Source organism: Rosa rugosa, chromosome 3 (genome assembly GCF_958449725.1).
Source record: "Rosa rugosa chromosome 3, drRosRugo1.1, whole genome shotgun sequence".
NCBI classification, from domain to species: Eukaryota; Viridiplantae; Streptophyta; class Magnoliopsida; order Rosales; family Rosaceae; genus Rosa; species Rosa rugosa.
In genome coordinates this window covers 35,841,464-35,863,178 of record NC_084822.1, presented here as the reverse complement: position 1 = coordinate 35,863,178, position 21,715 = coordinate 35,841,464, and the positions used below count along the sequence as shown (strand labels likewise).

The window sequence follows — 21,715 nt, the reverse complement described above, 5'->3', positions numbered from 1 at the left end:
GACCCCTATTATCAATGAGATGACATCAATGAGATGACACAGCGATTTCCTCTCAATTTCAGTTTCTCTACAACAAAAACATATTTTTATTTTTAATTGTTAGATAAACATAAAATGAAAACAAACAAAATTAAATGAACAATCACAGTATCACACGTCACTCTCTTCAATTATCCGTGTAAACACGCGGGTTAAAGGCTAGTATAAAAGAAAGAGAACAATACTATGAAAATTTTACTTTGAAGATAATGGGATGTAACCAAAAAAAATAAAAAAAAATTAATAATAATAAGACTACCTCTGGCCGGCCTAATGCTAAATTGCTAATAGAGGGGACCTATTTTTCTTAATTTGGTGTGTGGTTGTGGCCCTTCAAGCTTTATGAAACCATTTTCCCTCTAAGGCTCTGATGTGAGTCTGAAATTAAATATTTACCACGAGAAAAATAAATGCAATCAGAAAAAGAAGAGAAATTGCACCAACTAGGCCTCAAACTCCCATTGGTTTGAGACAAGAAACATGAATTTCCAGTATACTAAAAATGGTGTAACAAATTCCTTATTGTAAACATGTTGGGGGAGCATCACTTCCCAATTGAGAAGCTGAAAATGGGGAGCGCACACTGATTCATGGCCTGAGAAACCGTCATTATGTTTGTACCCGTTGCCAGCTGCAATGTTTTTTTTTTGTTGGATGGGGGTTGCTGGTTGCATCTGCATTTATGAATTTTGTTGTGCCCCTTTGTTTTTTATTTTCTTCGACGAATCGATAACTAGGAGAAAGGGATTCGAACTTAGGATTTTCAATGTTGACACAGATGTTCTTACGATGCTACAAGTCCCTATGCCTGTACATGAATGTCGTTATGGTCGTTTCGAAATACAATGTTACTAATTTTGATCCTCAATAGCCTGATGTCACTATCCAAGCTAGTAACTGATTCTAACAGATTTTAGACTGACTAATAATATCCCACTCCTTATCAAAGTCCCATTGAACAAACTTTTTGGTACCATTTGAAGAATATTTGTTGCATCCATGAAACAGTGATCCATGAGAAGATTGGGAAAATTTATATACTGATGGTAATTGTAGCTAAGCTAGGCAGAAGAAAGATATAGAAAAAGAGTCTAGGAATCTTCCTGTAAAGATTGCTTCTTTCACTTGCTACAATCAACAATTCTTATAGGTTATAACACAATACAGTATAGTTCTATACTACATATATTGAGACAAACTTTGAAGAAAAGCTAAATTTAGAGATCACTCAAAAATAAAGAATCACAGTGAGTGTTTGTTTCACATGTTAAGGAATGTGCTCACATTTACTCATATGCTGCAAAAGGGAGTTTGCTTTCCTTTGAGCTCTGTTGGTTCCACATCTAGCCACCTCCACCAGATGCTCATACACACCATACTGAAGTGCAGCCAAAGTGAAAGACGAATTGTTCAATCCGAGCTCTAGAAGAACCGATGTAGCACATTCCTTGTTCTTGGGGGTTCCACTCTTGATAATTCCAACCAGAGTTTCAATGAAAGATAATCTCCCAATCTCGTTTCGACCCTCAGGATGTGATGCAAGGAGTAACAAAATTGAGAGGGCTTCATCAGTCATGCCCAAGTTCTTATCCTCAAGTAGATGAATCAAGGGCGGTATTAGACCTGCGTCAATGGCCCTAGACTTGTTGGCTTGGTTCAAAGACAAGTTAAATAATGCAGTGGCAGCATCCTTTCTACCTCTGGTTGTTCCATTCTGCAAAAGATCTACCAAAGGAGGAATTCCATTCAAAGTCCCAACAAGTACTTTGTTCTCATTGAGCATTGATAAGCTGAACAATGCAGCAGCAGAATTCTCTCTAGCTTCATCTGTTCCATGCTGCAAGATCTCAATTATAGCACGAATAGACTCTTTTCCTGCTATGAGTCTTTTGTTAGTCTCATCAATCGATAAATTTAGAAGAGCTGTCACTGTGTGTTCTTGAATCTTGGAATCTGGATGTGACAAGAGCTTAATCAACTGGGGAATCCCTCCACCCTTAGCTATCAGAACTCTATTCTCCGGATTCTCTTTAGAGAGCATTCGAATCTTAAAAATGGCTTCTTTTAAAACATCCAGCTGACATGAAGATAGATCATACACTAAGGAAGATATTTCCTCTAAAATTTCAGCAGTAGAGCCATCAGAAAATGCATTAGAATCCTTCTTGGGCAGTTCAAAATGATTCTTCTCACACCATTGCTGGATTAGATTCTTGAGAGCAAAATTTGGTGCCAGCGATACATGATCCAATGTTTGCCCCGTCTTTGGGCAGGTGTGGTGATTGGAACCCAGCCACTTTTGTATGCTTGCTCTTTCATATGTCTTTAAAAGAAGGCAGTGAAAACGATCTCAGATACCATATAAGTAATAAATTTGAGAAAACAAAACTACAGTTGATCTTATAAAGCTTTTAGATTTTCTTTTGACATTTGATAAAACAAAACCACAGTTGATGTTAAAACCACAAATTTTAATCTCGGACATGAAAAAGCATGTGGTTCATGAAATCATCTGCCAAAATGTAAGAGTATTTTTAACTTTGTGATTAGCTCCAACAACTAACAAAGATTTACCTGTCCAGTTGCAACAATAATAGGATCAGTCATGATCTCCAACGTAATCGGGCATAGAAACTCATTGGGGATCAACAAAGACCGACACTGCCTCAGATTTCTCGTGGAAACAGGACCATCGAGCAAGAAGTCCTCATATATCCCTGCATTTTCTTTAAACCTTCCCAAAAGATCAGTGACCTGTTGAATGCTTTCAGCATTCTGCCTTGCTGATCTCCTTTTAGCTAGCTTTCTAACAGCTATTGTTTCCTCTTTCAAGTCTGCAATAGTGTGTAGTTCCAACTTGTTGGCTAGTCTTTCAAGTATCGCTTTATCTGCATTCCTGTCATCATTTTTCTTAGAGAACACAACCATCAGGTCCATTGCTAGCTCTATATCCTGTGTATCTGCCCGTTTCTTTGCTCGTTTGAGTTGCATTCGCATTAGTTGAACCTGAAGTTAGCAATTACATAAGCACGCTAGCACCGCCAAATGAATACCCTAAAAACTCATTGAACAAGATATCTTCTCCTACTTAACAGCATGTTATATGTTGCCAGAGTGTCATCTGATCAAACCTAATTAGATGAACTTTTATTCTCATTTGAACCTGTGATATCACATCCGCAGTCAAACAAGACAAACACATATGTTCTACAAATCAGAAATTAAAGCAAAGCTGGTGTTTGGTGAATGGTGTCTTTGTGTCGTACTGATTATCCATTTCTAAGAAGATCTACCCATACGAGTTAGATTGAACAATCACATTTCTAAATATGGCTAAAAGTTCAAAGGAAGTGAAATTACTTGCTCTTTGACTTCAATTGAGATCCCAAGCTCAACATAAGGGAAATGATCCAAAGCCTGGCTTAGTTTATCATAAACATCATGAAACCTTCCCATCATTGCCTCACTTTCCAGAGTCTATTCATATCACACAAACAAACAAGAAACAACAAAAGCATTAATACATGATTATGATGAATAACCCATGTAAGTAATTCAGTGTATAACACAGAAGAAGAGAGATCACACTGACCAAGTATATCTTACTCCCACAGCTACAATTCTTGAGCAACTTCTTGGCAGAAGCAAGTGCCTTCTTCAAATTAGACAAAGAGTTCAAAGCCTGATTGGAGTAGTACTCCAACTCCCTTATTTCCTCCAATAGAGGCAGCAATAGCTTCAACCTCCTCACCAAGCTCAAGCACTCCTTCCTGTGAGCTCTTCGAAACCCCGAATACGATCCAACGGTCTCAATCACTCCCATCAATTCCTCAATGCTGCCGCCATCGCTTTCATCTTCACCACCACCACCAACATTCTTCTTCCCATGATAATGATCCCTTCTAATTCCCTCCATCACCATCTCCCTCTCTGCCATTTCCCACCAGCCTGGCACCAGAACCTAACTATACACGTCCCTACAAAGACCTCCTTAAAGGGTCTTCATAAAACTTAAATATCTTCAATTCTCTCCGGAAAAAACGCTGAGTTTTCCCAGAAAGTAAACCCCGGCCCACTCATTAGCTGGTTGCTTTAGCTAGCTGAGAACAGTGAACTAAGTTTCACTTTTACCATTGGGTCTAATCATCTGCAAACCAAAGATCCTCACTTTACGAAACACGAATCCAAACAAAACTAGATCATCTCCATCGAAATGAGGTGCGGGGAATTACATATCATTTTCATGTTTGTGTGGTACGTGTTTGGCGGGTTTTGTGTTTTTACTTAAAAAAGAAGGGGAGCTAGGCCAAGGGGCCGGGGTTTGAAAAACAGTTGCTTATGTTTTACTAGATGATACGATACATGCATGGGGGCCTGTGGAGGTTGACGCGGTTTATTGACAAAAATGACGCGCATTCACGTGCAGCGTTTTGGATTGGTGCTATTCTTTGCTGTGCTTACGGGTCCCGATCTGCCTTTGCTTTTGTTTTCTGGGGTGGCTGCCCTCCAAGGTCCAAGACTTCACAATTCTATATTACTACAAGATTTTTGGGATGGATCCCACTGCGCTCTCTGATTTTCCTCTTGCTTTTCTTAAGAGTGATTTTAGGGAGAGATAAATCAAACCAGTGGCCCAGTTAGTGTTGGAACTTGCAAGACTCCAAGTTTTCTACTACTTTCTGACGATCCAAACATTTCATCGAACACGTTATCTTTAATTCATAAGACTTTAAGATATTGAAAAAGAAAAAAAAACGCCTTGCTCTTTTATAATTTAATATTATCAAAGCTTGATTGTATCTTCATGGAAGATTACGAATGCCAAATTCGTGATCATAAGCACTTAAGACTTGACTATAGATTTAAAACTATATATGATCTGGCTTTAATTACATACGTGCTATGTTATCATTAGTTCATTATACAACATACAAACTATAAATCTTTCCTCAGACCATTGTAACGTACTGTGGGGAATTATAGCAAGCAAATGAGCAATCACAGTTGGGTTATCTTCCCGCCGATTGGGTTCCCGAACCAAACTCAAGCGAAGAGAAGAAGCAAACATGAGTGAGCTCAAGGATAGAGCTTCAGATACTCTTATGTACTAGTAGATTCTCATGTCATGATCTTTTTGTTTTTGTTTTTTTTTTTTGAGGTTGCACTTAAAAATATGGTAATGTGATTTTAACTTTGCTTTATTTTCAAATTTTAGTGATCATGTGTATGTATCTAATGAAGATTGTGTCGGGTTGTCTAGAATGCAAAAGTATGCGACTATTTCTTATACCTATAAGAGAGTGCATGACCCCTTAATTAAATTAATGAGTAGATAAATTGCACTTGCTATATACAATCCATGGGTGCACTCAGAGCTTTTAACTGCAAGTAAAATATTTGATCAATAACTATGGATATGTTCTATCTCTTCAAAGTTGAAGCAAGTCTCTTGTAGGTTTTTTATTTCTTTTGAGCAGCAACGATTTTTTTTTTATCTACTCTACTCATTTTGTAATGTCAGTGTGATTGCGATTTTTTTATAATCTCTTGTAGTTCTTATTTATACAGTTTTCTATATTTAGTCAGTACGTTTTGATTGACCAAAAGAAACAAACTATGCTAAATTTGTGAATATGATCTATAGTTTCTAGGAAGTTCAGATAAGGTTTGAGGTTGAAACTTGAATCTCTCCATGTCTAGATCGATAACATAAAGGAGAGCTTAATTTTTTTTTTTTTTTTGAATAAAAAGGAGAGCTTAATTAGTACATAAACATGGGGACGAATAATCCCCCCAACACCGCCCATGATTGAAAATCGATCATATCACCACCAGCACACTAATCCTTCAATCATTGATTACAAATTTGAAGGGCTAGCTTCCACCCAATTTCCTAACTCGGGGTGAAAATTCATTCCCTATATAGGTGAATATGTTTGGCTACTTTATTGTTGTTGGGTACATAGTCAAACAAATTCTACGGATGAGAAGTGTTCAAGAGGGGGAAAATCTTGGCACGGCAACGGGTATGATGCGGTTAATCAATTAAAAACCAGCATGACTACTGAAATTGTCCCTATATTTACAAATTAAAATTATCAAAAAGTTTTTTTTTTTTTTTTTTTAAATTATCGTGTCGTGTTATTAGTCTAACTGGTGCAATGATACGCTAATAAGGAAATTGTATTTAGTATATCAGAATTGCCATTCCCAAATACTTTTCATTTCATGAGATTCCACTCCAACAAGTTTAGAGTAAAATCATCATATAATTAATTAAATGAATCTAAATTAGTAGCAAACGATTGTTGCATTTGAGTCAGAAGACCACATGGGTAGGTTATTGCTAGCTGGCGTTGACCTTGACTCCAGACTGGGTCTCTTTGGGGCCACAAATCGAATTATGGATGAAATACGGTTTACGAGTGGTTGCCAACCAGCCCATTCTTAGGTCAAGTCTATCCAATTTTTAGGTCACGCCATTATTCCTTTCACTATAGGACTTTAGGATTTGTTTCGGTGATACATAACTATTTGTCGGACCAAAATTTGAACCTTTATTAAATTTCCAACTTCCAACCTTAGTTCATGTAGAAAATGTATCTAACAAAATAGCCCCAGTTATCTTTAAGACACAAAAAGTTTGCTATATTAATCGCAAATAATATTAGATTGTGTAGATGTTATAAAATTGAGGATCTGAAGTGATTATCTGATTTAATTATAATTTTTTTTTTTCAATTTTGTTCATCATATCCCTAAATGTAAAGAAAACTGAATACTTACCAATTAAGAGACAGATACAAAAATGAAATCTATACTCGTAACTTTGTAAGAAAAACACAAGACTACTAGTGGAGATCATAGTAGCATGACCAAGAAACATAGGAAAACTAGAAATTTTTTTTTTTATGAAATGGTTAATAATACATGTAAATAAAAAATAAGAAAAATCATTTGCTCCAAAACTATGAAATGGTTTTTTGTTTTGTTCTCATAATTTTATTCTTATAACAAACTATGAAGTGGTTGACAATGTATCAATGATTTTTGGGTTTTATTTTTATGCTTACATGAATGATTATTGATCTTGAGTTATCACAGTATTAGATCTCATTATATGATTGTTATGTTTGACCGGACACTAAAAATGATACAAAAAAAGCCAATCTCATTATACCATCCGTTAATATATTTAGAAACACGATTCCTCTAATCGTGTGCATAATCTAAAAATTACATACTAACAATTGACATTTCTAACATCGGTATTTAAGCGATTTCAATTCAAATTCAAAAGTTGTTGGCTCTTCATTATTTGGTAAATCAAATTCAAATACCCATCAAATACAATGCCTAACCACAAAACATTGCACATATCATGGATCTTTACCTTAAAACTTTGAACCCAACAAACTATCAAGTTCTAAAGAGATTTTCTTTCCATATAAGAGAAAAACGTAGAATACAGTCTCATTCTATGAAATTGTTGCGAACAACGTGGGCATAGGAGCTTCTTCCAGCAACACTTTCCATAGTGGTGTAGAGCGTCGTTCATCGGCTCCACATCAGTACATTTCCAAAAACGGCAAATTATGAAAAGCCAAAAATCATTGGCGAAGAGCGTGGACACGGGCTTGTTTCCACAGATGGAAAGGTCCCGACCCGGCCCAAGTCTAGACCTACACAAAATATTTGAAAGGAAACCGAGAGCACCGACGCAAGGTTGGGGAAAAAGCGAGATAGCCGTTAGAGAGAGAGAGAGAGAAGCATCGTGACTTTTCAATTGGTATTAAAATCGGACGGTTGAGATTAAGTAGCCGTTGTATTCAAAACCGAGACGAACACACATGGCCGTTCTCTCCGTGCCTAATTTCGCTTTTTAATTTCTTTTCCTTTTTATTCTGGTATGTGAATCTCTGCTCATAAAACCCCAAGAACAAACTGAGAGAGACAGAAAGAGAGAGAGAGAGAGAGAGAGAGAGAGAGAAGAGAGAGAGAGAGAGGCTTAACCCAACTCGGCCAAATTCAATAGCCTCGACCTTTCGTCAAGGTTTGTTGGTTTTTTTTTTTTTGGTTCTTTGTTCTTGCGGAAATTTTAAATTTTTTGAAATTTGAGTGATCTGGGTTCTTGTTTTAGATCATGGGTTTTGCTCGGTTTGGTCTAATTTTGAATTTAGGGTTTTTGGTTTTTGGTATTTGAAGGTGCTTTCTTTTGGGTTCTAATGTGTTGCGGCTGGTTTTAAAGGTGATCGAAATGGGTTCCAAGGAGAACAATCAAGGTCTCGTTAGGCCTGCAAATTTCCAAGGTAGAGAGATATACTTGAGAACCTTTAAATGGTGTTGAGGGTTTAATTTCGTTTTTGGATTTAAAATTTTGATTTCTATTTTTGTGTCATTGAAATTTGTAAAGGTCCAAGATTGTTGGGGGGTTCCAAGTTTGTGAAGGAGATTGGGCACAATCATCGAGCGGCACTAAGCAATATCACCAATTTCAAAAGAGAGGCTTCTGGGTATGTGGCTGTTTCTTAGAATCTGAATCTGTTTCTGGGTTTTTTGTTCTGGCATTTGATTCTTTTAACTCTAGTAGTCTTTGGGTTTTAAGTAACTAATTTGAGATTTTTGTTAATGGCTATTCAGGAATGATGTGGCTGGTGATAAGAAATTGTCAAATCTGGGACATAGACCCATTACAAGGTTGGAACTCATTCTTAGTTGATCTCCATTTTTGGTTGATTCTTTTCTTGTTTTTTCTGCCAAGATTTCAATTTTTTGAGCCATGATGTTTTGTATAGGAGGTTTGCTGCACAAATGGTCCAGCAATGCCCAAAGGTATATTCTTGTGACCCAATTCTGTTGTTTTCATTGTTTTTCCTTATTAATTCAAATTGAAATTTATTGGGGTTGTGATTATATGTTTTAGGAATCTGAGGAAGTCATTGTGACTACATTGGTTCCAAATCCTAGTGGTGTTAGGGATTGTGATCAGGAAATTAAGAAACTGAACTCATCTACCGTCAATCCTAGTGGTCTTGTGGACTGTGAGATCATAGATGTGGAGGACAGTGAGGATGAAGATTCTGATGCTGTGCCAATGTATGTGAAGCACACAGAAGCTATGCTAGATGAGATTGATAGGATGGTATGTGTGTCTAGTACTTTATTTGATTGTCAAAATAAAAGGTTCCTTTTTAGTTCATTAGAAAATTAACAAGGTAGATGGTGATGCATTACTGCAGGAGGAGGATGAAGAATCAGAAGATCCCATTATGGATATCGACACCAGCTGCGTTAAGGATCAACTCAGTGTTGTGGAGTACATAGATGACATCTATGCACACTACAGGAAAACTGAGGTACAGTTAGGTTATTGAAAACACTGTTTGATTAGAAGAGCTTAGAACATGTATAGGTTGCATTTGACAAATACATGATAACTAGAAGTTATTTTGATAACACATCTGTTTGATTAGAAGTGGTTAAAGCATGTATAAAGGTTGCATTTGTGGTCTCATATGGTGTTGAGATAGAATGGAAAGGATTCAAGTAGATGACCTAGGTTGCATTTGACAAATACATGATAACTAGAAGTTCTTTTGATAACCTTCTGCTTTTTTCTTAACACATTGGTGTTATGTTGTTGTTGTATTTGTAAGTGTTGAGCCACATTAATGGGGTCTTCTTATTGAGATGAAGTTACTAAGTTAATCTATTTCTGTTCTTTTAGGGGTTCTGCTTTCTTCTTAACACATAATACAACCACATTATGTTGTTGTTGTATGTGCAAATGTTGAACGCAAATGTTGTATGTGCAAATTATCTCAATCATAACACTAAGTTATAGTCTTATGATTGAGATAATTTCCTCAGTTGAAAAATCTATTTCTGGTTTTAGATAATAATAGCAACCGTATTTCAATACAGTAGATAAATTGCAATGAGTAGATAAATTGTTCTATACAGTAGTTTAATTTGTATTGTGACTCACTTAGTTATGAATAGTTTTTTTGGTTCTTTTTAACAATAGTTGTGTACTGTGTATTAATTATGACTGATGAACTACTTTGTCAAATAGTTGCCATTATTACAGAAGTAGATGACTAGTTGTGTCTTGTATTTTTGACCGGCTCATTTGTTACTCTCTTTCTTCTGGGTTTTTTTTGGTTGGCCTCATTGCTAATGAGACATTCTGAAAATTTCCACCTTAATCATGCAGAATCAAAGCTGTGTCTCCCCCCGTTACATGGCCCAGCAACCTGACATCAATGAGAAGATGAGGGCTATTCTTATTGACTGGCTTATTGAGGTACGGTATTAATTCATTGGACCAATTAGGTTGAAAAGTCTAAATCTGTGAATAGGTTTTCTTTATGGGTTTGATTTTTGATTTTGTTACCAGGTCCACTACAAGTTTGAGCTTATGGAGGAGACGTTATTCCTCACCATCAACCTTATAGACAGATTCTTAGAGCGTCAAGTGGTGGTCAGGAAGAAGCTTCAGCTGGTTGGTGTAACAGCCATGTTACTAGCCTGCAAGTATGAGGAGGTTTCTGTCCCAATCGTGGAGGATTTTGTTCTGATATCAGATAAGGCATATACTAGGAAAGATGTCCTTGACATGGAGAAATCAATGGTCAACAAGTTACAATTCAACTTTTCTGTTCCTACCCCATATGTGTTCATGAGGAGATTCCTCAAAGCTGCTCAGTCTGACAAAAAGGTCAGTAATAGGAACCCAGATTTGAATCTTGTTTTTCACTACTCATTATGATAATAGTATTGAAATACTCTTGGAATTTGAAACAGCTTGAGCTTCTGTCCTTCTTCCTCATTGAGCTATGCCTAGTGGAGCATGAAATGCTAAAGTTTCCACCATCTCTGCTAGCTGCTGCAGCAATTTACACTGCTCAGTGTAGTCTTTCAAGGTTCAAGCAGTGGAGCAAAACCAGCGAGTGGTATACCAATTACTCAGAAGATGAACTTCAGTGAGTTTTTCAGTTTCATATATGGCAATTTTGTACATAGGGAATAATAAAAGTTTCATTGCCGTATCACAGTACCACCTGAAATCTTATCAGTACTTATTGTGTGTTTTATTGTGTCTGTACCAACAGAGAATGCTCAAGGTTGATGGTTACTTTCCATCAGAAGGCTGAAACTGGTAGGCTAACAGGAGTGCATAGGAAGTACAGTACTTGGAAATTTGGCTATGCTGCTAAAGCTGAACCAGCTGAGTTTCTCCTGAATCCCTGACGCTTCTGTGGGTTTAAGGGGCGAAAGCATTACTAATTTCAAGGTCTTTCTGAAGTTGTCACTTAGCAACAGAAGTTGCCCTGGGGGTCTTAGTGGGGATGATGGGTTTCTTCTTTTGTTGCCAACACAAACATCTACTTGAGAGTCTGCATTCTGCAGATAATAATTTCTTAGTAGTTTTCCATTGACTCAATGTTTTCTAAGTTTCAAATGGTTTCTTTGATGTGAATATCCAAATGGTTGCTTTATGTGAATATATAAATGTGTTTGGTCTCTTGCTACTTGGTGAACCCACATTATTGCTACCTATAGTGTAATTTCTAGGGGTTTTATTCGATTTGTTTGGGAAGAGAAAGGAACCAAATTCTGGAAGGAAGTAATTGACGTAATTGGCAGAGAACATCTATGGAACCGGTACGTCTAGAGAGAATTGGAACCGGTAAAATGTGAAATATTGTATCACCTCACCAATGGAACTTGGGACCTGGGACATCAATTCATTAGCACGATCCAAGGAGGAGAAGCTGTCTCTCTTTGACTTTCCCTTGTACATCAGGAAAACCGGTGGACTTTTGGTGGAGCATGAATGTCTCTGACCCTCTTCTCATAGAAACCGACTGCCGAGACTTGATCATTTCTTTAACATCTTTTAGGTGGTGCCTGCCACGAGCCAAACTTTTGCTTCTTGTATCTCATATATTCTCTTCTGGTAATCATAGTGAAGACGCCCACCAGATTCCCACCAGCCTGCCAAAATAGAATCTGATCAATCCTGGTTAAGAGAATCTTCAAAATGTTCATCACAAATATCGTTTGGTGTAAAGAACAAGATGAATACAAGTGTTCGTCACATTTTTGTTTTGTTTGACATATCGATCAATTCAAATGTTGTTGCATGTTTTGAATGGAACTAAAAGATGTCTACAGCTACGAACACTAAAGTAGATAACAATTAATTGAGGATAAAAGTTTGATTAGAAGATGAATGAATCTTTAAAAGATTGCTTATACAAGATCCGGGCTCTCTGCTCTCTGGATTTTCACTTTTGAAAGGGAATCAAGATTTGGGTCTAGTATGGATGAAAAGAAGCATCCCATGGTATGGATGATCATGCAGAACAATAACCAAGTTGTATACTTTTTTTTTTTTTTTTTTTTTTTTAACTTTTGAATTAAACCTCAGAGGAGCTCACAATTTACATCTCTGCAATATAGAGAAAATAATAATAATAATAAAAAATAAAATAAAAACAGAATCGGGAAACCTAGCTAGAATCAGAATCATCAAGAAAAGAAAAGACTACTGCAATGGTAGCGGACTTCGGCATGGTGGCAACACGTTGGAATCAGACTAATTAGGGGCACTTATGGTCACAAAGCACAGAAAAGGCAAGGGGCAGTCTACCCAAAGAAGATGAGCAAAAAGGATGCGCACTTTGGTTACTTGTTTATTTACTATTTGTTTCAAATCCTAACCATTTCCCCAATCTATAACAGCTTGTGGCAGAGAATTAAGAATTTAAATTAGTTCCCTAGCTTGTGGCTTGAAGACCTCCGCGGGGAAATGATTGGAGCAATATGTCACATGGATCAAATGAAGTTACCTGAGACATATTAGCATGTGATCAACTAATTTAGTTTAGTGATCAACTTTGTTTAGCATATATTAAATTCGCTCCCTCTATTCTATACCTATACATAAAAATAAATGATATCTATGAAGAACCTACTCGAAAAAAAACGATATCTTTGAAGAAGCTTGCCTGTTTCAAAAAAAAAAAAAAAAAAAAAAATTCACCTCAGAATTTTGCATTAGGAATACCCTGAACTGGGTTTGCAGTCAATTAATAGTTTTGCATCATAAATCAAAAGTCATGGAGGTTGAACAAAAATGGAGGATTGGCGAAAAAAAAAAAAAAACAAATAAGAAGGTATATTTGTGAAGAAAAATTAATGAATATATGGAGTTATGATGAGTAATCTCACCTGAAGTTTCTATATATCACAAAGTTTTTATGTTTTGTATATATATACTATATGAGTAAGGTTTTTTTAGTAATTTAAGGGAGGTCAAGTGAGCAAGTTTGTTGTTTAGAAAGGAAAAAAAAAAGGATGTAAAGAGCATGGAAGGTCTTGAGAGCTAAGTTTGAGATCCCAATAGAAACTCTCAATTCTTTTCTAATGTTGCATTCTGCACTTTTCCATCAATAGTGTTAAACGTGGAAGGGATGGTATTTTTTTTAATATTTTTTTATTGAATGCTCAAGAGACTAGAGATCTAAATCTAATACTACCATGGCGAGAAATTACATATATATACCAAGCTCCGACTTAATTGGAGTTCCTTGGACATTCTCAAAACTCTGAGTTTACTTGTTTCTCTTTGGGTGCTCTCGTACTATGACGTCTCAATGTTAGCGCGGACGGTTGTTCTTGCCGGTGCGTGATGGGGGGGTGTGGTTGGTAAAGTGGATGGGTAGGGTCGTGAGCGATTGCGCTTTGGCCTGCCTAAGAAAATGTAATGAAATTTTTCCTTTTTTTCTTCAAAGCCAAAAAAAAAAAAAAATAGGTAAGATTTAGACCCAAAATTCCTGAAGAAAAATGTCACGTCTAGCTAGATTCTGGTGGGTCTTTGACACAGGTAGCCCCCAGCTGATCAGAGCCGAGACTGCAAAGTCTGTTAGAAAAAATACACGTGTCAATCAGCAATGGAGCGACTTAATCGGGGACATTTCCCTATATAAAAGCCCACTGAAACTGATCGGCGTCGCAATTCTTCAGTCTGTTAAAGCAATTCTTCAGTTTGTTAAAGCTCTCTCTCTCTCTCTCTCTCTCTCTCTCTCTCTCTCTCTCTCTCTCACAAGTCTCATCATCTTCATCTTCTTAGCGTAATGGAAACAGAGGAGGTTGCCAGCTTGACTGCAATTGCTCTGCTCTTCATTCTTGTGATTGCGGTCATTGTCAAACTGCCTTGGCGATCATCTTCCGGTACCGGCAAGCGGAAGAAGCCCAAGAGATATTATGCTGAAACTTTCAAGAACACCCGGCCATATGTATAGTCAGTCATCGATCGATCACTTCTTCTTCTTCTTCTTCTTCTTCTTCTTCTTCTTCTTCTTCTTCTTCCTCTTCTTCTCCTTCTCCTCCTCCTTCTTCTCCTTCTTCTTCTGAGATCAGGTAATTGGCTTCTTGAAGTTTCTTTGTTCGTTTCTTCATGGCTCTTCTTCTTCTTCTTGTTCTTCTTCTTTTTCTGAGATCAGGTAATTGGCTTCTTGAAGTTTCTTTGTACATTTCTTCATGGCTTTTCTAACTGGACTGTATTGTCGTATATGGAAGTTTGGCGACGCTGCTAAAGATGAACAGGGTTGATTTGGGGCCTTCTGAATCTCTGAGTTGGGGCTAAGTTCTAGGTCCCCAGTAAAAAACCAAAAGCTTTCTTCTTTTGTTGCATTCGGCAGATAATACTACATGCATCTTCATTAATTTTGTTTTTTACTTAGACTCGAAGTTCATTAAAGATTCATATAATTGCTTTGATGTGAAAAGCTTTTTGTAATTTCTAGGTCTCAATTAGTGAAACCAGATATGGTGGCTTTCTGATTCTTTTGTTGCGGACCTGAACATAGATTTTAGCGTTTGCATTCTGCAAATAATAATGCACCTTCTTTTTTTGTTCTTCTTTGTAGTGGAGTATAACAAATTAGAACTGGTAACAAATTTATTAGAACTGGTAACAAATGTCATTAATGAAAACTCTATCTTTACACAAAAAAGTGACGCTCATCTATCCAGTAAACTTGGAGTAAACCAACTCGGTCCACAGCCGTCTGTTGGTATCATCATACTTGGAAAGGGTCGCTCGACTCTTCCACTATCTAGGTAGAAGATGCCAATCTCACGTGATATACAGGATTCTAGATGTGGACTAAAGCCTCCTATTGTTGCAAAATATATGCAATTCCCCTGCAACTCTTTGAAATCAGAAGCCGGAAGGGCCAAGGAAGAACCATAGTTTGCCACAAATAATATTTGGTCCCCCAAAGTTTCAACCTTTAGAAAGTTGCCATTGTCAGCATCAATCTTATATATTCCGAAACATTTTGTCCTAAGGTAAACAAAGCCAGCTGGATTATCATCCTCATTCTCCTCATTATTGCCTTCTCCTCCCATATCCTCATTACCTAGTTCCTCGATGAGGACCTCATCTCCTTGTTCGTGGTTGTTGTTGCCTTCCATGTTATCCTCATTCACATCTTCTCCATCAACATGATCATAAAAATGATGGATCAACAGAACTTCGTTGTTGGTTGATTCTAACAAATATGCATGGTATGCCACTCCGGGAAAGACATCGATCAGCCCATTATTGATCCACCAATTTTGTTCGTAATAGACCAACTGCAATTTCACTTCAATGTCTCCTCCAAGTTTCAAAGTCTGAACTGCACCAACACCATTGGCACCACTACAGTACTCAACCAAGGCAAATAGCGTACCCGAAGAGGAAAACAATAACTTGGTTATGTCACCCACATAGTTGGTCTCATCTAATACTTGGAACACACTCCAGCTTTTGTCTCCAGGTCTACACAATCCCAATTCTTTGTCATCATTAAGAACTATTGCCACTATACACTCTGAGATATCATTGCTGGATAACGCGAGTACCTCAACAGTGGAACAATGCACTAAGTAGGGTAGTTGGTGCCGTGCTCCTGAAATTGGATTCAGTAAAAACAGTTGTTCAGAACTCAGCCATCCGTACATCTTAGACATAAACAGCCAACCTTTGGAAGAGCCACAAAACAACGTACCGTAATTTGTCCTAGGGAACCTAAACTTGAAAATTTTTCCCTCAGAGAGGCTTGAGAAGCTCAAGTAGCTAGGGAAGGCTGGGACTTGAGGGTGAACTAACCATGGGAGTTGTGGTGGAGCATGAATGTCTCTTCGCATCTAAACACACCTCCAAAACTTGCACAAACTGCTGAATCGTACTCGACCACTAAGGTTCGTGTGCTTAAGAATCATCTCTATCACATCTTCAGGTGCTTCCTGCCAGGAGCTACTGTACTTTTGCTTCTTGTATTGAAGCTTCCTGAAGAAAACACACCTGATTAACGACACATAGTCTACAAGGTTGTAGAGGTAGTCTACCAGTTTATCCAAAACTAAAAATAGAGTCTGATCTATCCTGTTTGAGAGCATGTTCCAATTCCCCATCGATCTGACGTGCAAGACTATCTGCTCTTCAATAATTCATGTTCAATTTTGTAACAAAAAGAAAATCATACTCAATTCAATTTTCTGTTCGTTGGATGTAAATATATATAGTAAAACTAGTTGGAAATATGATTCGAATAGAATAAGAAAACATAACCGAAGTATGAAAGTAAATCTAATCAAAATAGACCAACTTAATTCCTACTTTTCAATCCATTTCATCTTTCTTTGGACACATATCAACAGCCTCAACGTTGTCCAGATGCACTTGGGAAAGTGTGTTTTTTTTAAAAAAATTAATTAATTAATTAATTAATTTTTTAAGTGCGGGGTCGCACAAGGCTTTGAGTACGTCACAATCTTTTTTTTTGTCATTTTAAGAGATCTTTTGTGGAACTTATTTTTCGATCATATATTAGCATCTCAACTGTTTATTTTTAAGGGCTCCATGAATAGATTATTTATGCAAATTTTCTGCTAAATTGGTGACTATTAAGGTATCGAACTAGATTAAATCAATAGACAAACCAAATCTGTCAAACTTGAATCGTTCATGTTTATAATTGTAAATCAGAGTTTTGAATGCCTTAACGATTATCAACTTAGCTATTTCAAAAAAAAAAAAAAACGATTATCAATTTGGCTATAAATTTGTAGAATTGATCTACTCGTATATATCTAACAACTTAACGGTGGAGATGTTGATAGGTGATCGAAACGTTGGTCAAATAATCAATCCCTTAAATTGCCAAAAAAAAAAAAAAAAAAAAAATCCCTCACTAGAAGAGCTTTGTGTGTGTGTATTGAGTTTTGCTAAATGTACCCAGCAAATTTCTCAGTGTAACCGACAGTAAAAAAGTTATTTCTCAATTTTCAATTTTATCCTTACACCAAGCTCACACCCAGCAATCTTGTGCTCCTCCATGACCGCACATACCCAAATCATCTCTCTCACACCCAGCACATTTATCAGTAAGCACAAGGGTGTCTAAAAGACCAAGTCAAATCAAAATTCACCATTACTGCATATATAAAGTAAGAACCTACAAACTAAAAACAGAAAATTAATCCTAACAAATAGTCCGAAACCAAAGAGAATAGAGTTTGTAGTTCTGTGCTACAAGAATGTCATCGGTAATGCCCCATAAACTCCTTAAAGCTTCTCCCCAACGCTGTCCCTGAGCTTAATAATTGAATTGTCCGTCAAATTACCCCTAAAGGTCCGATCATCAACTCAATCAACGCTCCCCATTATTGCCAGAACCCAAACGATCCCAATCGCAAAATCCAACACTCTTGTGTTGCTCTACTCACACCCGTTACTTCAATAAACCCATAAACCTATGATTTCAAATGTTGAAATCTTCAACATCCAACTAAAAAATCAACAATTAGATGAACCATTTGAGAAAGAAACTTGGTGTTTCTTGATGGAGAAATCCTTAGTTAGACAATTGATAAAAATCATCAATAACTATAAAGTTTATATAAGATTGGATTGTACATGAAAACTAAGGAGATATCAATGTTGAAGATTGGAAAAATTTGATGGAGAGTTGGTGGGGACTGGGGAAGGGATGAAGACTGCTGGGTATAGTTATGGGGTTAAAATTGGAATTTTGGATAATTATTTTTTACTGCTGAGTATATTTAGAAATTTGCTGGGTACATTTAGAAACACCCGTGTGTATTTTACTATGGCTAATATATTTGTTTGCACAAACATATACATGTACTTATGTAGTCTGCTTGGTAAAGGTCTCCACGTCTTTTCTTCCTTCTCACAGCTAGTTCGAATCTTCCCATTGGTTAAATTTTCACACTAGGCCTTTTAAGTTCTCAAGATTGAGCCCTGCTCCATGAGATATGCATTCAGCACCAGAGGCGGTCTAGCCTAGTTCCCAGTTGACTTGGCCGTTAATGGAGTTTTGACCACTGCAAGACTGCTGGCTAGAGTGGAGTTGATAATTTAATTTGGGAAGATGCAATTGCCTGATTCTATCTTTTTCACTTTTACGGATTATAGAAATCCCCACTTAATTCTTCTTGCTCCACTTGCGCTGTTGGAGCATTCAAAACACATTTCGCTGTTGGAACAAGCCCTAATATTTTTTATTTAATTTTTTTTTTTACTGCAAAAGATGAAATAAGTCATTTCGCAGCTTAAACAACATTACACCGGAATGCAATCAGGGCATTTTATTGAATAATGTACGTACAAGAAATTCTGATTAATGCAATCAGGGCATTAAAAAACGTTATATGGTTCGATCTCCTATTACTAAGAGAAGCCCTACAACGTTAGCTCACTTACAGCCTAACATACTTCCACTAGATGACGACCAACCTCATTGGGTAAGTAGAAATTAATGAAAAGAATTAGCGACCAAATCGTCAAAAGAGAAAACAGAAAAAGGAATAGGGGACCTCAAAAGTCAAAACGAGGGCGTTGTATGGTGGCGGTTTTAAATAAGACCGAAGCATCCAGCAAAGCTACACGCAGATCAGACCGAAAAATGGAGAACGCGACTCTTCTCAGAGAATGGTTCGCGCGAGTTGACTCAGAGAAAACCGGAAGCATCACTGCCCCTCAGCTCAAGGTTCTTCTTCTTCCTCTTCCTCTTTCTCCTAAACCCTAATTCTTTTCTCTTTTCCTCACAATTTACCAACTTCCCTTTGCTGGTGATCAGAATGCTCTCGCCGTTGGAAACCTCGAATTCCCTCTCTCAATTGTTCAGCAGATGATCAGGTCCTCATAATCATCTCAATTTAGATTACCGATTTCATGTGTGTATCTGTTGAATTGCGCATATTGATAAAGATGTAGCCTTTTTTGCCAGGATGTATGATTTTGATAGAAACGGAACTATGAGCTTTGAAGGTATATATGCTCATATTATCTAAATTCAACTTGTTATTGTGATCCATATATGGGTTCGCTGATTTTAAGCAGTTTATATTTCTCAGAGTTTGTTGCGCTCAACAAGTTCCTACTAAAGGTGAGAACTTTTATCACTCAACTACATTTTATTAATGTTCATTGAAGCCCTTTTTTTTCTTGAGGATTGATGCCTGTATTCCTACAACTTACATGTATCTTTCTTGGGATTTTCCGTCTTCTTTGTTATGGTTGCTTTATGTGAATATATAAATGTGTTTGGTCTCTTGCTACTTGGTGAACCCACATTATTGCTACCTATAGTGTAATTTCTAGGGGTTTTATTCGATTTGTTTGGGAAGAGAGAGGAACCAAATTCTGGAAGGAAGTAATTGACGTAATTGGCAGAGAACATCTATGGAACCGGTAAGTCTAGAGAGAATTGGAACCGGTAAAATGTGAAATATTGTATCACCTCACCAATGGAACGTGGGGACCTGGGACATCAATTCATTAGCACGATCCAAGGAGGAGAAGCTGTCTCTCTTTGACTTTCCCTTGTACATCAGGAAAACCGGTGGACTTTTGGTGGAGCATGAATGTCTCTGACCCTCTTCTCATAGAAACCGACTGCCGAGACTTGATCATTTCTTTAACATCTTTTAGGTGGTGCCTGCCACGAGCCAAACTTTTGCTTCTTGTATCTCATATATTCTCTTCTGGTAATCATAGTGAAGACGCCCACCAGATTCCCACCAGCCTGCCAAAATAGAATCTGATCAATCCTGGTTAAGAGAATCTTCAAAATGTTCATCACAAATATCGTTTGGTGTAAAGAACAAGATGAATACAAGTGTTCGTCACATTTTTGTTTTGTTTGACATATCGATCTGCATGTTTTGAATGGAACTAAAAGATGTCTACAGCTACGAACACTAAAGTAGATAACAATTAATTGAGGTACATCATCAACTAACCTTAGGATAAAAGTTTGATTAGAAGATGAATGAATCTTTAAAAGATTGCTTATACAAGATCCGGGCTCTCTGCTCTCTGGATTTTCACTTTTGAAAGGGAGTCAAGATTTGGGTATAGTATGGATGAAAAGAAGCATCCCATGGTATGGATGATCATGCAGAACAATAACCAAGTTGTATACTTTTTTTTTTTTTTTTAACTTTTGAATTAAACCTCAGAGGACCTCACAATTTACATCTCTGCAATATAGAGAAAATAATAATAATAAAAAAAAAATAAAAAATAAAAACAGAATCGGGAAACCTAGCTAGAATCAGAATCATCAAGAAAAGAAAAGACTACTGCAATGGCAGCGGACTTCGGCATGGTGGCAACACGTTGGAATCAGACTAATTAGGGGCACTTATGGTCACAAAGCACAGAAAAGGCAAGGGGCAGTCTACCCAAAGAAGATGAGCAAAAAGGATGCGCACTTTGGTTACTTGTTTATTTACTATTTGTTTCAAATCCTAACCATTTCCCCAATCTATAACAGCTTGTGGCAGAGAATTAAGAATTTAAATTAGTTCCCCAGCTTGTGGCTTGAAGACCTCCGCGGGGAAATGATTGGAGCAATATGTCACATGGATCAAATGAAGTTACCTGAGACATATTAGCATGTGATCAACTAATTTAGTTTAGTGATCAACTTTGTTTAGCATATATTAAATTCGCTCCCTCTATTCTATACCTATACATAAAAATAAATGATATCTATGAAGAACCTACTCGAAAAAAAACGATATCTTTGAAGAAGCTTGCCTGTTTCAAAAAAAAAAAAAAAAAAAAATTCACCTCAGAATTTTGCATTAGGAATACCCTGAACTGGGTTTGCAGTCAATTGATAGTTTTGCATCATAAATCAAAAGTCATGGAGGTTGAACAAAAATGGAGGATTGGCGAAAAAAAAAAAAAAAACAAAGAAGGTATATTTGTGAAGAAAAATTAATGAATATATGGAGTTATGATGAGTAAACTCACCTGAAGTTTCTATATATCACAAAGTTTTTATATTTTGTATATATATACTATATGAGTAAGGTTTTTTTGGTAATTTAAAAGAGGTCAAGTGAGCAAGTTTGTTGTTTAGAAAGGAAAAAAAAAAAAGGATGTAAAGAGCATGGAAGATCTTCATTCTTGAGAGCTAAGTTTGAGATCCCAATAGAAACTCTTAATTCTTTTCTAATGTTGCATTTTGCACTTTTCCATCAATAGTGTTAAACGTGGAAGGGATGGTATTTTTTTTATTGAATGCTCAAGAGACTAAAGAGATCTAAATCTAATACTACCATGGCGAGAAATTACACA

The 21,715-nt window shown here is 36.8% G+C and overlaps 3 protein-coding genes and 1 pseudogene across 8 annotated transcripts; 2 read left to right on the top strand and 2 right to left on the bottom strand.

Moving 5' to 3' along the window:
* Nucleotides 1-1,139: 1,139 nt before the first annotated feature.
* On the bottom strand, nucleotides 1,140-4,358 carry LOC133739330 (U-box domain-containing protein 15-like). Its single transcript, XM_062167083.1, has 4 exons — nucleotides 3,632-4,358; nucleotides 3,400-3,516; nucleotides 2,614-3,045; nucleotides 1,140-2,362 (listed from the first exon to the last, which is right to left on the bottom strand). The coding sequence occupies exons 1-4, from the start codon at nucleotides 3,974-3,976 to the stop codon at nucleotides 1,307-1,309; spliced, it is 1,950 nt and encodes a 649-aa protein (XP_062023067.1). The 5' UTR covers nucleotides 3,977-4,358; the 3' UTR covers nucleotides 1,140-1,306.
* A 3,579-nt stretch (nucleotides 4,359-7,937) lies between these two features.
* On the top strand, nucleotides 7,938-11,571 carry LOC133741109 (G2/mitotic-specific cyclin-2-like). Of its 2 annotated transcripts, none has more exons than XM_062169050.1 (11): nucleotides 7,938-8,092; nucleotides 8,288-8,348; nucleotides 8,453-8,552; nucleotides 8,680-8,736; nucleotides 8,835-8,871; nucleotides 8,963-9,181; nucleotides 9,279-9,395; nucleotides 10,256-10,345; nucleotides 10,439-10,759; nucleotides 10,846-11,024; nucleotides 11,154-11,571. In XM_062169050.1, the coding sequence occupies exons 2-11, from the start codon at nucleotides 8,297-8,299 to the stop codon at nucleotides 11,290-11,292; spliced, it is 1,311 nt and encodes a 436-aa protein (XP_062025034.1). In that variant the 5' UTR covers nucleotides 7,938-8,092; nucleotides 8,288-8,296; the 3' UTR covers nucleotides 11,293-11,571. The 2 variants fall into 2 exon arrangements, with proteins under 2 accessions (XP_062025034.1, XP_062025035.1); XM_062169051.1 differs by having other exon boundaries at nucleotides 8,245-8,348.
* A 3,501-nt stretch (nucleotides 11,572-15,072) lies between these two features.
* Nucleotides 15,073-16,512, bottom strand: LOC133737650 (uncharacterized; annotated as a pseudogene).
* A 2,445-nt stretch (nucleotides 16,513-18,957) lies between these two features.
* On the top strand, nucleotides 18,958-20,273 carry LOC133740437 (uncharacterized). 5 transcript variants are annotated; one of them, XR_009861218.1, is made up of 5 exons: nucleotides 18,958-19,112; nucleotides 19,203-19,261; nucleotides 19,353-19,393; nucleotides 19,466-19,511; nucleotides 19,799-20,273. XR_009861218.1 is itself a non-coding variant. In XM_062168397.1 (5 exons), exons 1-5 carry the CDS (start codon nucleotides 18,966-18,968, stop codon nucleotides 19,850-19,852), a joined length of 333 nt encoding a protein of 110 aa, XP_062024381.1. In that variant the 5' UTR covers nucleotides 18,959-18,965; the 3' UTR covers nucleotides 19,853-20,273. The 5 variants fall into 5 exon arrangements, 3 of the variants coding, with proteins under 3 accessions (XP_062024381.1, XP_062024383.1, XP_062024382.1); XR_009861217.1 differs by having other exon boundaries at nucleotides 19,715-20,273; XM_062168397.1 differs by having other exon boundaries at nucleotides 18,959-19,112; nucleotides 19,480-19,511.
* Nucleotides 20,274-21,715: the final 1,442 nt, after the last annotated feature.

Coding starts and splice junctions, on each gene's coding strand:
- LOC133739330 (XM_062167083.1), bottom strand. CDS start 3,976: ATGGCAGAGAGGGAGATGGTGATGGAGGGAATTAGAAGGGATCATTAT. Junction 3,517..3,631: donor GTGGGAGTAAGATATACTTG/GTCAGTGTGATC, acceptor TGATATGAATAG/ACTCTGGAAAGTGAGGCAAT. Junction 2,363..2,613: donor TTATTGTTGCAACTGGACAG/GTAAATCTTTGT, acceptor CTTCTTTTAAAG/ACATATGAAAGAGCAAGCAT.
- LOC133741109 (XM_062169050.1), top strand. CDS start 8,297: ATGGGTTCCAAGGAGAACAATCAAGGTCTCGTTAGGCCTGCAAATTTC. Junction 8,349..8,452: donor TAGGCCTGCAAATTTCCAAG/GTAGAGAGATAT, acceptor AAATTTGTAAAG/GTCCAAGATTGTTGGGGGGT. Junction 8,553..8,679: donor TTCAAAAGAGAGGCTTCTGG/GTATGTGGCTGT, acceptor ATGGCTATTCAG/GAATGATGTGGCTGGTGATA.
- LOC133740437 (XM_062168397.1), top strand. CDS start 18,966: ATGGTGGCGGTTTTAAATAAGACCGAAGCATCCAGCAAAGCTACACGC. Junction 19,113..19,202: donor TCACTGCCCCTCAGCTCAAG/GTTCTTCTTCTT, acceptor GCTGGTGATCAG/AATGCTCTCGCCGTTGGAAA. Junction 19,262..19,352: donor ATTGTTCAGCAGATGATCAG/GTCCTCATAATC, acceptor CTTTTTTGCCAG/GATGTATGATTTTGATAGAA.